Genomic DNA, 14,798 nt, shown 5'->3' with positions numbered 1-14,798 from the left:
AGATAAACTGGGGATCCTATGCCCATCTTTCTCCTCAAAGTCTCAGCCTTTCATGGATACCGGTTTTCTACCAAATCATGATTACTATCAATTGCTTGAAATAGCATCACTAGTCAATTGTTTTTTTTAATCTCATTATTAGTCCTAAACTGCCCCTGTCCCACCTTTTATGGAATGTGCTGCAGGCCTTAAATGCAGGAATGTACCGTATGTATATAAAGAGATGAATGAAGCTGACCACACCAAACATGAAATATCTTGGGTTCATGTTGTCTGTAATGACACAGAAGTCAAAATAAATGTTGGGGTGAGTGGAGAGATCGCTTGTTCTCAGACAGGAAATTTGAGAGCTCCTGAAGAAAGGAGCCATAGAACAGGTTCAGAGTTTGGATCAGCTAAGAGGGTTCTATTCAATTTATTTTCTAGTTCCAAAAATGATGGTGGTTTTCATCCTATTCTTGACCTCAGACATTTAAGTACTGCGTTTTCACATACTCCGCACAATAGACATTCTACAGGCAATTTGGCAGGGGGACTGGTTTACCAGTGTGGACCTGAAGGACGACTATTTTCACATCCCAGTGGCAGCTCCCTACAGGCAGTTTCTCCGATTTGCCTTCAAGGGACAGGTGTACCGGTTCTGACTCCTTCCATTTGGACTCTCCATTGGATTCACCAGATGCACAGCAGCAGCACTCTCTCCTTTGCAGGATCTTAAAATAAGGATTCTTCTGTACCTAGACAACTGGCTTGTGTGTGCTCCAAGCCGGGGGCAAGCATTCGACAACACTTTGACCCCACTGAACCATGTGTCACAGTTAGGGCTCTTCGTGAATTTTGCAAAGAGCTCCTTAACTCCCAGCCAACAGGCGTTTTTTTTTTTTTTTTAAATGGCATTGCAATTGACTATGTAATCCCCATAGAGACATTCTCACTCTGCTTTCCCGTGTTCACAGAAATACAAGACTGACATATGGTGTGCTCCACCAGCTGATGGGAAAGCTGACTGCAGTGTCAGCAGTTGTAACTCTGGGACTCCTGTTTTTGCACCCCTTCCAAATTTGGCTCTACAGCCTCGACCCCAAACTACACCAAAACAGGTCTGTGCATCTTCACAGCTGGTGCCTTTGACATCTTTGGCCCTGGGCAGACAGGAGGTTCATGATGTGATGTTCCTCTGAGTTCTCTGCCCTCCCGCTGGAAGGTCATTCTACAGATGCCTCACTTTTAGGTTGGGGTGCAGTGTAGAACCACAGAATGGTCATGGGTGTCTGGAGCCCTTGGGAGAGGCTTCAGCATATCGATGTGCTGGAGCTGTGGGCTGTCTGGCTAGTTCTGAGGCATTTCTTCCCTGCCTTAGAAGGGAAATATGCTTGTTTGGCTGGACACCACATCAACAGTCTACCATATAAACCATCAAGGGGGCACCAGGTCTGTTCATTCCCTGAGAGTAGACCCGAAATTTGTCCAGTGGGCTTCGCCTCACTTGAAGAGCCTCAGAGCTATGCATCTACCAGACATGCAGAACTGTGCTGCAGATTTGCTGTCATGAAAGAAACTGTCACGGGGCAAGTGGTGACAGAACCAGGATGTGGTTCAGATGATGTGGGAAAGGTACGGCAGGGCAGAAATCAATCTGCTTGCCTAGAATGCCACAACACACTGTCACCTATGGCTCGCTCCCTCAGAACCAAACAGCCCCCTGGGCCAAGATGCTCTGGCTCACCCTTGGCCAGGCCATCTCCTGTGTCCATTTCCTCCTCTTCCATTGATCATGCTGACACTATACAGGATATGCATTAGCAATCACACAGTGCTGCTGGTACACCCACACTGGTTGGAAAGGACATGGTTCCCCATGGCTCTAATGCTCCTCAGTGGGGAGCTGTGGCCTCTCCCTCAGAGGAGGGACCTTTTGTCACAGTTGGAGGGGAGCATTTAGCATCCTCACACAGAACATCTTCAGCTGTATATGTTTCCCCTGAAGGAACAGACTCCATGCTGAACTCTTGAGATCAAGCTGTTGGGCAGCCAGTACTGAATGCCTGTGAGTCCTCCACTAGTACACAGGGTGTAGACTCAGAGCGTTACTCTGTGCCAGTGCTGCTTAACTATCTTCAAACATTGTTTGATAGTGGTCTTTCTGTCTCTACTATAAAGGTTTACGTTGTTGCTGTCTCTGCTTGGCACATTTTGGTTCTCAGAAATATTGTTACATAGGCAACTCTCATTTTGTATGAACAATAATCCATACATTTGGGTTGTTAAATGAATTAATTACTAAAGCCTGGGTCCCACAGAATAATGAAGGATGAAGAAGGAGCCACGCAGCATGTTTTCTTTGCTATGAGAGGGTTTCTTCAACTATTGTGGGAGTTTCATGGCTTTGAGTGGCTCTTAGAGGCATTATCTTCAGTTAACGAGGCTCCTCTCTGAGCGTGGCGCTAATTTCAAGAAGTTCAAAATTTAGCAACAACAGCGTGGCACAGTTTGTGTACAAGTTACCGTGACGGCTTAGAGGCATTTGCGTGGTGCTTACGAGTCTGCTAAAAGCCCATTATCCGTGCGTCTGGCAGTTACGCAGGACCTGAGAGGCTATTTTTGGAGCGGCTGTCCTCCTGCGCACACAATTCCACCCGCTCTGTGCGCTGGACTCTATATAAAATAGTTATTTTGTAGCAGATTAATCCTTTTCTGAAAAACCTTGGATGCTGAAAACACCTCTAATAACTTCTGGAATCACAGAGGACTGTTTCATCTGGATGCTTTTTTTCCCTCTCTTTCCTGCTCCATGTGAAATGTATTTTGAACAGCTTAAGGTAACTATTTTTAATGTTTTTTTATAGCTTGATAAAACAGTTCCTAGCTGTAAAAGTATGTCTGTTGTATGTTGATGTCTGTTGTATGTAAAAGTATGCTGATTTAATATCTTGATAATGGATCATATGAGCTCCGCTGTGTGTGCACACTGACACAGTGACTGATCATCACACTTCAAACGAGCATTTAGGCAGAACGGCAGCTCACAAAAGAGTGATTTTCCATTCAATATTGGACAAACACAAAGTTAAAATTTGGGTGACTGCGTGAAAGTGGATGTGTGTTTAAAGCCATGGAAGATAACTCCAGTGGAGCCGCTAAAAGCATAGCAGGAGCTGTGCGGCAACACAGGAGGAGAGCGCGCAAAAGACCAATTTTGAAGACATAACACAAAGTTAAAAGTTGTATCACGGTGACTTGTAAGCTGCAGAAGAAATAAAGAAATATATATATATATATATATATATATATATATATATAAATAAATATTTTTTTTAAATGATCCACAGGTGTATACAATAAAGCAGCCACCTCATTCTGTATGCAGAACGGCACCGTGCGCAAAAGAGTGCTTTTGCAGAAATAAACGGACGAACACAAAATTAAAAGTGATCACGGCTTTAAAAATGACTGTGTTTAAAGCCAGAGAAGAAATAAAGCCAGCAAGCCATGGATGGATTTTAAGCCAGTGAGACTGAGCACAGAGGCGGCTGTCCAGGAATGGAACAGTGGCGCGCGCGCAAAAGAGCAATTTTGCAGAAATAAACGGACGAACACAAAGTTTATAGTGGGATTACGGTCTGTGTGTTTAAGCCGCAGAAGAAATAAAGCCAGCGAGCCGTGGAGCCAGCGAGGAGCACAGAGGCGGCTCTCCAGGAAGCCGTGGTTCGATTCTACCTGGTCTGGTGCAATACAGGTGGACAGCAGCCTGGCACACAGCGCACAATCACGGGACTGTACTAGAGAGTCTATTTTTGGACTGCATTTAAAAAAATGTGACATCTTTAAATGCTGCTCTGAATCTGTGAATTGAAAACCCATATTTTAAAGGGACCAGGTGTGGGAGGGCTGGAGGTTTGGACCAAACCCATGTCTAAACGTGCGCCAACATGGCGTTATCACAGCACTACGTGGCTTAGTGTGGCTGATGCGAGCCATTAGAGGCTCTAATGACAGGTCGGTCGTGACTCACTAGAGGCTGCTACGTGGCACATGTGGGGTACAGAGAGGCACATAGAGGCACCTTCATAGCAGATTTGTGATGAAAACGTGGGTCATTCTTCGAATAATCACTGACACGCCCATGCGTGGCTCATTATTCATCCTTCATTATTCGGTGGGACCCAGGCTTTACTGTCTCACTATCTAAAGACATGCAAATTAATGTATACTGACAGGTAACTGTCATTAACAAGAACATTAACAAAAGTCGCTCTGTGGTTAAAAAAGGGGAAAAAAAATGTATAAAAATTGCTGAGAATTCTATGAAGAGCAAAAATCCAAGTCAGCGTAAGGAATGGTCACATTTACCTTTGTGCTGTAGTACCAGATGGCTTTCTCCTCCTGCTCACCATCCTCTTCACTGTGTGTGTTTGGGGGGGGGGGGGAGCATGTAGAGAAGTTAAACACAAAGAGGAGACAACAAACAGAGGAAGTGTTGTCAGGTAGCAGTAAAAAATATTACAATGACACATGCTTTCTATTGGCGTGTAATTTTGTTTATACTGCTAAACCACATGAACAGGCTGCCATCATTAAACATCACCAATACACAAAATTGACACCATCAGAATTGTGATGATTATTTTTACATGTATACGCAGTGTGTACAATTTGGGGCTCTATGTGATCAAGCATCATGTTGACATGACTGGCTTAGCTTCTTCCCACATTTTCAATGGGGTAACATCATATCAAATTATATTAGAAAAATTTTCAAATGATTTTAGAAAAAAATTCCCAACTGCCCATCTTGGATTTGGATATAAATGTCACTATACTCAACATATCAAAACAGAAACTGGTTTCATGATAAAACAGTGGGGTGACTGATTTGTTGTTAACTGAAATAAAAATAATGATTATCTCTTTGATGATTAGTTAATAATATAAGATAATAAAACAAGATAAGCCAATAAAGATTTATCTTGTTTTATGTCAGGTCGTGTTAGCCATCTTTGAACATGTCCAATGCCTTAGTCATAATGCATAATAATAGAAAATAAAAGGGTTGAGTTCTACTTCTAAAAACTGTTGAGGTCTAAAATCTATGGTTCTAAAACATTCCAACTCATTATACAAACTTTGCATAATTACCACCCTTTAAAAATGGCAGTTACCTATTTTATAAACACTACCCAATCTACAGCCTGAGGATCCACATGGGCAACACTGTAGTCTGTTTATAAATTCACTAGGGATGTGTTGCTCTTGTCTGCTGCGTCGCCACCGCGCTGTGAGACAGAGACAATGCAAGCCATTTTTTCAACTCTGAACTGCTGCACAAAACAGCAAACCAACGGACTGCCACATCCAGCACTGATTTATCAAAAATATGGGAATGGGATTTCCAGTATGCATACCGAACGCTTTATACTGATAACTCAATATGGTACAGACCCCTAATTCAAGATGGATTTTAAACCACCACAAACGCACTGGCAGCCTGCAATACTGTTTGTCTGGAAGTACAGACACACACCCCCCGCCCCAGTGAAAAAACCTTCAGACAGAGGAATCTGGCAGTTGTAAAACTGATGTCCTTAATGCCTGGTTCGCATGGCAAGATTTTAAAATAGTCAGGTTTTCAATAACTGAGAAACCCTACACAAGTGATAAAAAGTAGAGCCCGGACGATATTATCGGCCGATATAAGCCCTTTTCAAAGTACTTACTATCGTGAAGCACTCCAGCCACAGACTCGGCACGGAGCGTGAAACACTCACAGTGTAAAAGCTAATACAAGGCCCGGAGCGTGAAACACTCACAGCCACAGTAATAACACGATGCACACAGCCGAAAAACTCACAGCCCAAGTGCTAAGTCACTTAGAGCAACGACGACAACACTAGCTGCTAGTGGAGGTGTTAAACTTAGCAAATGGTGGCAGTGCAGACGAAGTACTTCAAGGAGTGGAAAACACTCACGGCAAGCCCAACACAGTACACTATACTGGTTCTGATACACACACTACCACGTAGTTAACGGGATTAGTGACACAACTAAACAAATAGCCAGCTTTCATCGAAACAACACAGCTAATGTGCACAGAGGAAAATACCCAGCAGGGCAGCGGCAAAGGCGTGCACCCGGCGTCTAGGAAGGTGTACTCACGACAGGCGTCAAAGAATACAAAAAATGGTGAAGCCGTGTCTCGCAGCCTCTGGAGGACGTGTGCAGTGCACGTAGCTCGAACCAAAGGTGGGTTGCGAGGCTACAAGCGAGAGTGGCAATCGCAGCTAAATGCGTTCTCAACCTCTAAGAATGCGAGAATGTAGAAAAGAAGCGAGTGCTGGGTGCGTCTGGTATATAAAGACAACCAGCGACGTCACCCAGGTCACATTCAATGGCGTGACTTTGTTGGTATATATTCTTGACCTCTGTGCTGCGCACATGTAGTTATCCAGGTGCTAAAGCACCGCCCTTTGGCGGTCATTCGGAATTCATAGAACCGTAGTTACATTCTTAACTCTCGTTTTTTAGCCTGGGTGACGAAAATGAGGAAGTCCTTCTAGGTAACGTGAGTAACAAAAAATTATGAACTTTTCTCTAGTTTGACAGTGCTGGTAGATATGACAGCCAGATTCCTGCATTCATCTCTTCCACCCTGAATTACTATATTCATGAAACAAAATCAGAAAAATCCCTCATAGCCTTTGGGCAGAAGTGCTTCAAAATCTCTAACGTGAGTAACTCTGTAACATGAGTAACATGTAGTGTAACGTGAGTAACACTCCATCACTGAACCACTAAGTTACTTAGTCAGCCAACTAGTTATTGTTTTTACATATAGGTTGCAGCCAATTAGCTATTGTTTTAGCTTTCAGACATAGGTGGCAGGTTGTTTTCCCACAATGCAATAAGTCAGGGGTGGCCAAGTTCGGTCCTCGAGAGCCACATTCCTGACACTCTTAGTTGTCTCCCTGCTCCAACACACCTGAATCCAATGAAAGACTCGTTAGCAGACTTTTAATTTAATTTATTAATTTATATAGCGCCAAATCACGACAAAGTCACACCAAGGCGCTTCACATAATTCACAACAACACAAATTAATCTAAATTCAAAATTAAAAGCAAGAAAAGCACAGTTAAAAGATAAAACACAGTAGAATAAAAAAAAAAAATGACAAAGCAAACACAAACAGATTAAAAAATTAATGATAAGACAGTCTAAAAAAGTGGGTCTTCAGTCTTGATTTAAAAATCTCCACCGTGTCAGACTGCCGAATAACAGCAGGTAGATCATTCCAAAGAGCCGGACCATGGTAGGAGAAGGCTCTATACCCCACAGACTTTTTGTTCATCCTCGGAACACACAGAAGCCCTGCGCCCTGCGAACGCAAAGGCCTCGCAGGTACGTAGGGCTTAACCAAGTCCGTCAAGTAGGAAGGCGCCAGTCCATGAACAATTTTATAAACCAACAATAAAACTTTAAAATCCAATCTGGCAGAAACCGGTTGCCAATGAAGGGATGCCAGAATGGGAGTAATGTGGTCAAACCTTCTACTTTGTGTCAAAATTCTGGCAGCAGCATTCTGCACCAACTGAAGTCCTCGAATGCTAGACTGCGGCAGACCAGAAAATAAAGCATTACAATAATCCAATCTAGAAGAGACAAATGCGTGAATCAGAGTCTCAGCATCAGCCATAGACAGGATGGGGCGAATCTTTGCTATATTTCTCAGATGAAAGAAAGCAGTCCTCGTAATGTCCCTAATGTGGAGGTCAAAGGACAACGTAGGATCAAAGATTACCCCAAGGTTCCTCACTTTGTCAGTATGATGTATAACACATGAACCTAGGCTAAGCGCCAGCTGATCAAATTGGTGCCGATGTCTTGCTGGGCCAAGAACCATCATTTCAGTCTTATCAGAGTTCAAAAGCAGAAAGTTGCTAGACATCCAACTTCTCACTGCTGCAAGACAGTCCTGTAAAGATTTTATGCGGACAGGATTTCCAGCAGCTATCGGCATATACAACTGAGTATCATAAGCATAACAATGAAAAGCAACCCCGAAACGCCGCAAAATGTTCCCAAGGAGTGCCATATACAAGGAAAAAAGCAAGGGACCCAGAACGGATCCCTGCAGAACCCCGAACTTCATGCCCTTAAAGTCAGAGGTAGTGTCATTGCACAAAACACAATGGGAACGACCAGACAGATAACGCGTCAGCCACACAAGAGCAGTTCCAGTAATCCCGAAACAGTTTTCTAGCCTATCAAGTACAATATGATGATCAACTGTGTCAAACGCAGCACTGAGATCCAACAACACCAATGCTGTAGTAGTATCCGAGTCCATTGCTCGCAGAAGATCATTAACTACTTTAATAAGTGCTATTTCTGTGGAGTGATGCCTTCTAAAAGCAGACTGCAGTGGCTCAAAAAGGTCATTTTCAGTAAGATAGTCCACAAGCTGCCGTGAAACCACCTTTTCCAGAATTTTAGAGCAGAATGATAGATTTGATATGGGCCTATAATTTTTCAATTCACCAGGATCAAGATTAGATTTCTTGAGTAGTGGTTTAACCACTGCAGATTTAAAACAATTTGGAACAAATCCAGAGTTTAAAGAAAGGTTAACAATTTCCAGCACAGTCGGCCCAAGAATGGGCCAAAGATCCTTAAACAATTTTGTTGGTATAGGATCAAATAAACAAGTTGTGCTTCTAGTAGACATCACGAGTTTCATCAGCACACCTTGTGAGATACTGTTAAATTCCGTGAATCTAGGCAGCACCTCAGTAGTAGTCCCCAGCTCAGTAGCTGGATACAATGATTCAACCAAAGTATGCTGAGATGTGCTCAACCTAATATCTTCTATTTTCTTTTCAAAATAGTCCAGAAAGTCCTGTGCTGAAAAAGGAGAACGACCAACAGGTGGCTGTCCATGAGTAAGAAATGCCACCGTATCAAACAAGAACTTTGAGTTATGCTTGTGTTTGTTGATCAATTCAGAATAATATGCCTGCTTCGTAGCCAATAAAGCATGCTTATAATCTAAAATAGCTTCACGCCACGCAAGGTGAAACACCTCTAGTTTGGAACTACACCATTTCCGTTCCAACCCTCTAGCCTTCTTCCTAAGGTCACGCAAATAACTACTGAACCAGGGTGTCTGTGCTTTGGGAAGGCGTGGCTTTAATAGAGGAGGCGCAATCTTATCAAGTGTGGTTTTTAGCACTAAATTCAGGCTATCTGCAAGACTGTCTACTGACTGAAATTTCATCAAGCTTGAAGTTAGGATTTCAGGTAGTCTTGCTTCGAGTTCAGTCAAAGTTGAAGGTTTAATTTGTCGCCGCAATGATAGGCAAGGTTGTTGCTCCACTAAACGCGGCAGCGTAATTGTAAACCTAATAAGCGAGTGGTCAGAGACTTTTAATGAGCCTTTCATTGGATTCAGGTGTGTTGGAGCAGGGAGACAACTAAGAGTGTCAGGAATGTGGCTCTCGCGGACCGAACTTGGCCACCCCTGCAATAGGTGATACATGTCATTTCCTGTATGGTGGGAGAAATTGAATCTGTGTCATGTCATAACAAATTTCAATCCACCAACATCAAACAAAGTAGATAAGCTTGAATCTTCGACTGGACTGGGTTGTTTAATGCGAGGACATTGCATTTCTAATCGCAGAAGCTTCCTCAGCTAAAATTCTTGCTCTGGTAGTCTGACTTCTGTCTTGACCCTTGTAGAGAAGAACAAACAGAAGCCACAAAAGCAGGAGTTTTAAACCTAACCAGACCCCTCCTACTGAGAGGCAGACTGCTACTGGCTAGTGACTAAACAATTGCTTTAATTAGCACCTATTGTGCTCTAGTTAGCACCCTCCTAATGACAGGGTAGCTCTCCCTCCTAACGATGGGACTGCCACCTCTCCTGACGGCTCATCTGACGGCTGTCTAGATGACATGAATGACTCATTACCATGAACAAAAGACTGAAACTGCTTTGACCTGAGTACCCCATTGTAAACAGGGGACAAAGCGTGTCTCAGACCCCCTCCCCAGTTAAGGCTGGGTTTCAAATGTTTCACATACAATGCCTCTTTCACCCCTCTCTCAAACCATTTCTTCTCTCTGGCTAAGATTTTAACTTCCTTGTCCTCAAACATGTGGTTAGTGTCTTTAAGGTGGAGATGAACTGCAGACTGAGGTCCACTGGCGCCCTCTCTGTGGTGCTGGTATAGCCTTTTGTGTAACAGCTGCTTAGTCTCACCTATGTAGTGTTCGTTACAGTTTTCATGACATCTGATAGAATACACTACATTGCTCTGTTTGTAACTACGGATCCTGTCCGTAGGGTGAACTAATTTCTGTCTCAAGGTGTTAACAGGTTTAAAGTAAACTGGGATTTTGTGCTGTGTGAAGATCCTCTGTAGTTTTTCCCCTACTCCTGCTAAATAAGAGAGTAGGGGAAAATCCCAAAATCCCTTTTCGATTGATGAAGATGTTGTGAAAGAGATACGAAGGGAGTATCAGGAACTCAGAAAGATACTCCACTGAACTTTCTTGTACAGGACTACTGACGTATTTCCATGGTTGATGGACAAGATTGATCAATGATCGTGGGGTGGTGTTGGGGGGAGGGCTAGTCAACAGTTTTCACAGAGTTACTAATTGCTTACACAGCAGTCTTCACTTCAAAAACTTAAGGTTTTAATGCACTGCAGTGTTCTTGGTGAACATGTAACGTGAGTAACATAACTTTTATTCTTTTAATGTCTATAAAGACAAATGTTAGTCTGTTGCAATTTGTTTGTTCTTTTGAAGAGGTTATTAATAAAGGTTTAAACTATAATAGATCATTTACTCTGTCCTCTGTAGTTTAACAAGAAGGTGAAAGCAAACGTAAGTTAAAAAAAGCCATGTGATTTTTGCGTAACGTGAGTAACGGTGACAAAATGTGCCCAGCAAGGACAATGAAGAAAGATCTTTCTCATGTTGTGCTATGCGGATGTAAAGACTGGTGTTTAGTATTCACCATGAAAAAATACAAATGTTCAGTCCAGTCATAAAAGAGGGAGACACCTTTATTCAAGCATCTGTTGTTTTAAATGTAACTTGAGTAATGCTGAAATTGCCCTTATCACAAATTTACTTGAAATATTGTGATATAATTTTGAGATTCTATCACCCATCCCTAATGTACGCTCATTTTATGATTCAAAGGTTAAGTCCACACATCTTGAAAGTAGGGCCAACCGTGGTCCATGGGATGCCGGTTAGCAACTCTCATTTTTGTGCTGCACAGTGGCCAGGCTTGTGTGTGAAAACATCACATGAATCAGAGTTATATGCATTTTTTTTCAAATAAAACTTTGCTTTTAGCCAGAAAGATGTCTGCCATGAGACAGGAGTTACTTAAAAGGAGCTCGGGGTGGAGGTTAATGTCTGACATCTTCTACTGAAAACTAACTAACTTCAATTAATGCAGAACACAGGAATTTATAATGTGATGCTGCTGTCAGGTGACAGTCAGTAAGATATTCAAAACTGACATCCAACTTAATGGATATTTGACTGTATTTTTCAGCACCGTTATTAACAAAATATTTCTGGCCTGGTGGAGGTTCGCCTGTGTGTTACTGAGCCCAAAGACCAGCTATACTGTGTGCCTGCCCTACTAAATCAGCAGGTGTAATAATTTAGCAGTGTATATAGAGGAAACACTAGATAGGTGCACCCATGGTGCCAAATTTGAATGGAACATTTTTCAATTTAATGTGACAATGACGCAAGGCGCGTGCATTTCCCGATAGATGTAACATCATGCAACATTCAAACCACCTGAAAATAATGGAAATTAAACACACAATAATTTTGGCAGACAGGCAAACTTACACTACAATGCGCCGGTTGAGGAACCAGTATTTGCGATGATGCCGGTCACAGGCAACTGGCAGCTGACGAAGAAATGGTCTGCTTTTTTGAATTGCAGAAATGGAGTCCACCACACCAGGTACCTTGTGTGCAACACACACTTCACACTGCCACTCATCCTCTGGCACTTCCTGCAATGGCGGCTTCACACATTCCAAGTGATAAACAGCTGAACATGTTTCACAGCACAGCAGATCACCAAGACGATGGCACACCCTGCAGTGGTCATCATATGCGACAACACCTTCTGACATAAGCTCTTCCCGTGCGATGTTAGTTGCCAGGAACTGGTCCACGAGAAACTGGAGAACTTTAATTTTACTTTCCAAGGGTTCATATGGGTATTCCTCACCCTCCTGGTATGGTAGGATATGACGGTACTCTGGATCACTCTCACAGTAAACCCACACCACCTCTGGCCAAGTCATACCATCCACAAAATACAAAGTAGAGTTAACTGAGTCTTTAATGTCAGCTGGACCAAATGTTGTATTGGAAGTATCCTCCTCCCTGAGAATGGCTTTGAGCAGGGAGATGTGCGTCTCAGCCAACAATGTGCACTGTTCCTGGCTGGACAATGCTGCACAGAAATCTTCAAAGCGGAACGGTGAGAGCCGCAGCACTGAGCTGAAGTTACGGAGGACCTCATAAATGGCAGATACATTGAGGAGCTGTGAGGTAGGAACCAGGAGATCTTCAGAAGACTTGGGGAGCTCCAATGGAGGAATGTCCTTTGCTTCAAAGATTGGAGACTCGGGGCGTGTTGTCTGAATCCTTCGCTGGCCTGTGAGAGAGTGAAAGGGCAATGTGGGGAAAAAAAAGATGTGAAAATTAAAACAATTTATTTAATTCTTCCTACTGCATATAGAAAAAAAAATAGCATTGTTTTTTAAGCAGATCTGTGCACTTCCAGTAGCAGTGATGATTTTTGCTGAGCAGCACCTCTGCTTTACTTTGTTATTATTTTTTGGGTTTGTTTACTGTTACTTTCACAGGCATTATCTTTATGTCTGTCGTTATGGAGGAGCATGAAACTTTCAAGAATATGACGGTTCCACAGCTGAAAGAAATATCTCTCTGTAGAGTATTCCCTGCAGTGGAAAACTACGCCAGGAGTCAATGAATCTCACAGTAATAAATTAGAATGTTTTTTTTTAAACCAATTTATCCAATGAGTTATAAGTATAATGTAATGTAAATATTAGACCAGATTGTACACAAAAATTTGTATTCAACACTACTTTTAAATTTGCAATGAATTATGCAGAGTACGACAATGTATTGCAACATGTAGCATTTCATAGCCCCATTTCAGTTGAAAGATGAAGCTCATTCTCATCCCATGAAAACAGGAACTGCAGCAAGTTAAATTCTAAAGCCTCAGTCCCACCGAGTGAAGGAGTGAAGAAGGAGCCACGCACCCTGTTTTTTTTTTGTTTCGTGAGCTATTGTGGCATTACAGTGGCTCAGAGTGGCTCTTAGAGGCATTATCTTCAGTTAACGAGGTTCCTCTCTGAGCGTGGCGCTAATTTCAAGATGTTCAAAATTTAGCAACAACAGCGTGGCGCAGTTTGTGTTCGAGTTACTGCGACTGCTTAGAAGCATTTGCGTGGTGCTTACGAGTCTGCAAAAAGTCCATTATCCGTGCGCCTGGCACCTTCGCAGGACCTGAGAGGCTGTTTTTGGAGCGGCTCCTCCTCTTGCGCACACAACTGCACCTGCTCTGTGCGCTGGACTCTATATATTTTGTAGTGGATTAATCATTTTCTGCCAAACCTTGGATGTTGAAAACACTTCTAATCACTTCTGGCATCACAGAGGACTGTTTCATCTGGACACTTTTTTCCTCTCTTTCCTGCTCCATGTGGGATGTATTTTGAACAGCTTAAGGTAATTATTTTTAATGTTTTTTTATAGCTTGATAAAACAGTTCCTAGCTGTAAAAGTATGTCTGTATGTTGATGTCTGTTGTATGTAAAAGTATGTTAATTTAATATCTTGTTAATGGATCACATGAGCTCTGCTGTGTGTGCGCACTGAGGCAGGACCTGAGAGGCTATTTTTGGAGCGGCTCTCCTCCTTTGCGCACCAAATTCCACCGGCTCTGTGTGCTGGACTCTATATAAAATAATTATTTTGTAGTGGATTAATCATTTTCTGTCAAACCTTGGATGCTGAAAATACCTCTAATCACTTCTGGAATTAATGGATCACATGAGCTCTGCTGTGTGTGCGCACTGAGGCAGTGACTCATCATCATGCTTCAAACGAGCATTTAGGCAGAACGCCAGCTCACAAAAGAGTGATATTTCAGTCAATATTGGACGAACACAAAGTTAAAATTTGGGTGACTGCATGAAAGTGGATGTGTGTTTAAAGCCATGGAAGATAATTCCAGTGGAGCAGCTAAGAGCAGGAGCTGTTCAGCAACACAGGTGGAGAGCGTGCAAAAGACCGATTTTAAAGACATAACACAAAGTTAAAAGTTTATATATATATATATATATATATATATATATATATATATATATATATATATATATATATATATATATATATATATATATATATAGAGAGAGAGAGAGAGAGAGAGAGAGAGAGAGAGAGAGAGAGAGAGAGAGAGAGAGAGAGAGAGAGAGAGAGAGAGAGAGAGAGGAGAGAGAGGAGAGAGAGAGAGAGAGAGAGAGAGAGAGAGAGAGAGAGAATGATCCACAGGTGTATATAATAAAACGGCCACCTCATTCTGTATGCAGAACGGCACTGCGCGCAAAAGAGTGCTTTTGCAGAAATAAACGGACGAATACAAAGTTAAAATGGATTCACGTTGTAAAAATGATTGTGCTTAAAGCCAGGGAAAAAATAAAGCCAGCAAGCCA

The 14,798-nt window shown here is 42.4% G+C and overlaps 1 protein-coding gene across 6 annotated transcripts in view; it reads right to left on the bottom strand.

The window, feature by feature from the left end:
• LOC117526752 (nucleosome-remodeling factor subunit BPTF-like) overlaps positions 1–14,798 on the bottom strand; it is a 119,605-nt gene that overhangs the window by 99,678 nt on the left and 5,129 nt on the right. For all 6 annotated transcript variants that reach the window (XM_034188822.1, XM_034188824.1, XM_034188825.1 and 3 more), the window contains exons 2-3: positions 11,884–12,706; positions 4,351–4,402 (exon numbers count right to left, since the gene is read on the bottom strand). In XM_034188822.1, coding sequence (XP_034044713.1) covers positions 4,351–4,402; positions 11,884–12,706 — 875 coding nt within the window. The remainder of the gene's footprint in view (positions 1–4,350; positions 4,403–11,883; positions 12,707–14,798) is intronic.

Source organism: Thalassophryne amazonica, chromosome 15 (assembly GCF_902500255.1).
Source record: "Thalassophryne amazonica chromosome 15, fThaAma1.1, whole genome shotgun sequence".
Taxonomy (NCBI): Eukaryota; Metazoa; Chordata; class Actinopteri; order Batrachoidiformes; family Batrachoididae; genus Thalassophryne; species Thalassophryne amazonica.
This window is presented reverse-complemented; position numbering and strand designations above follow the sequence as displayed.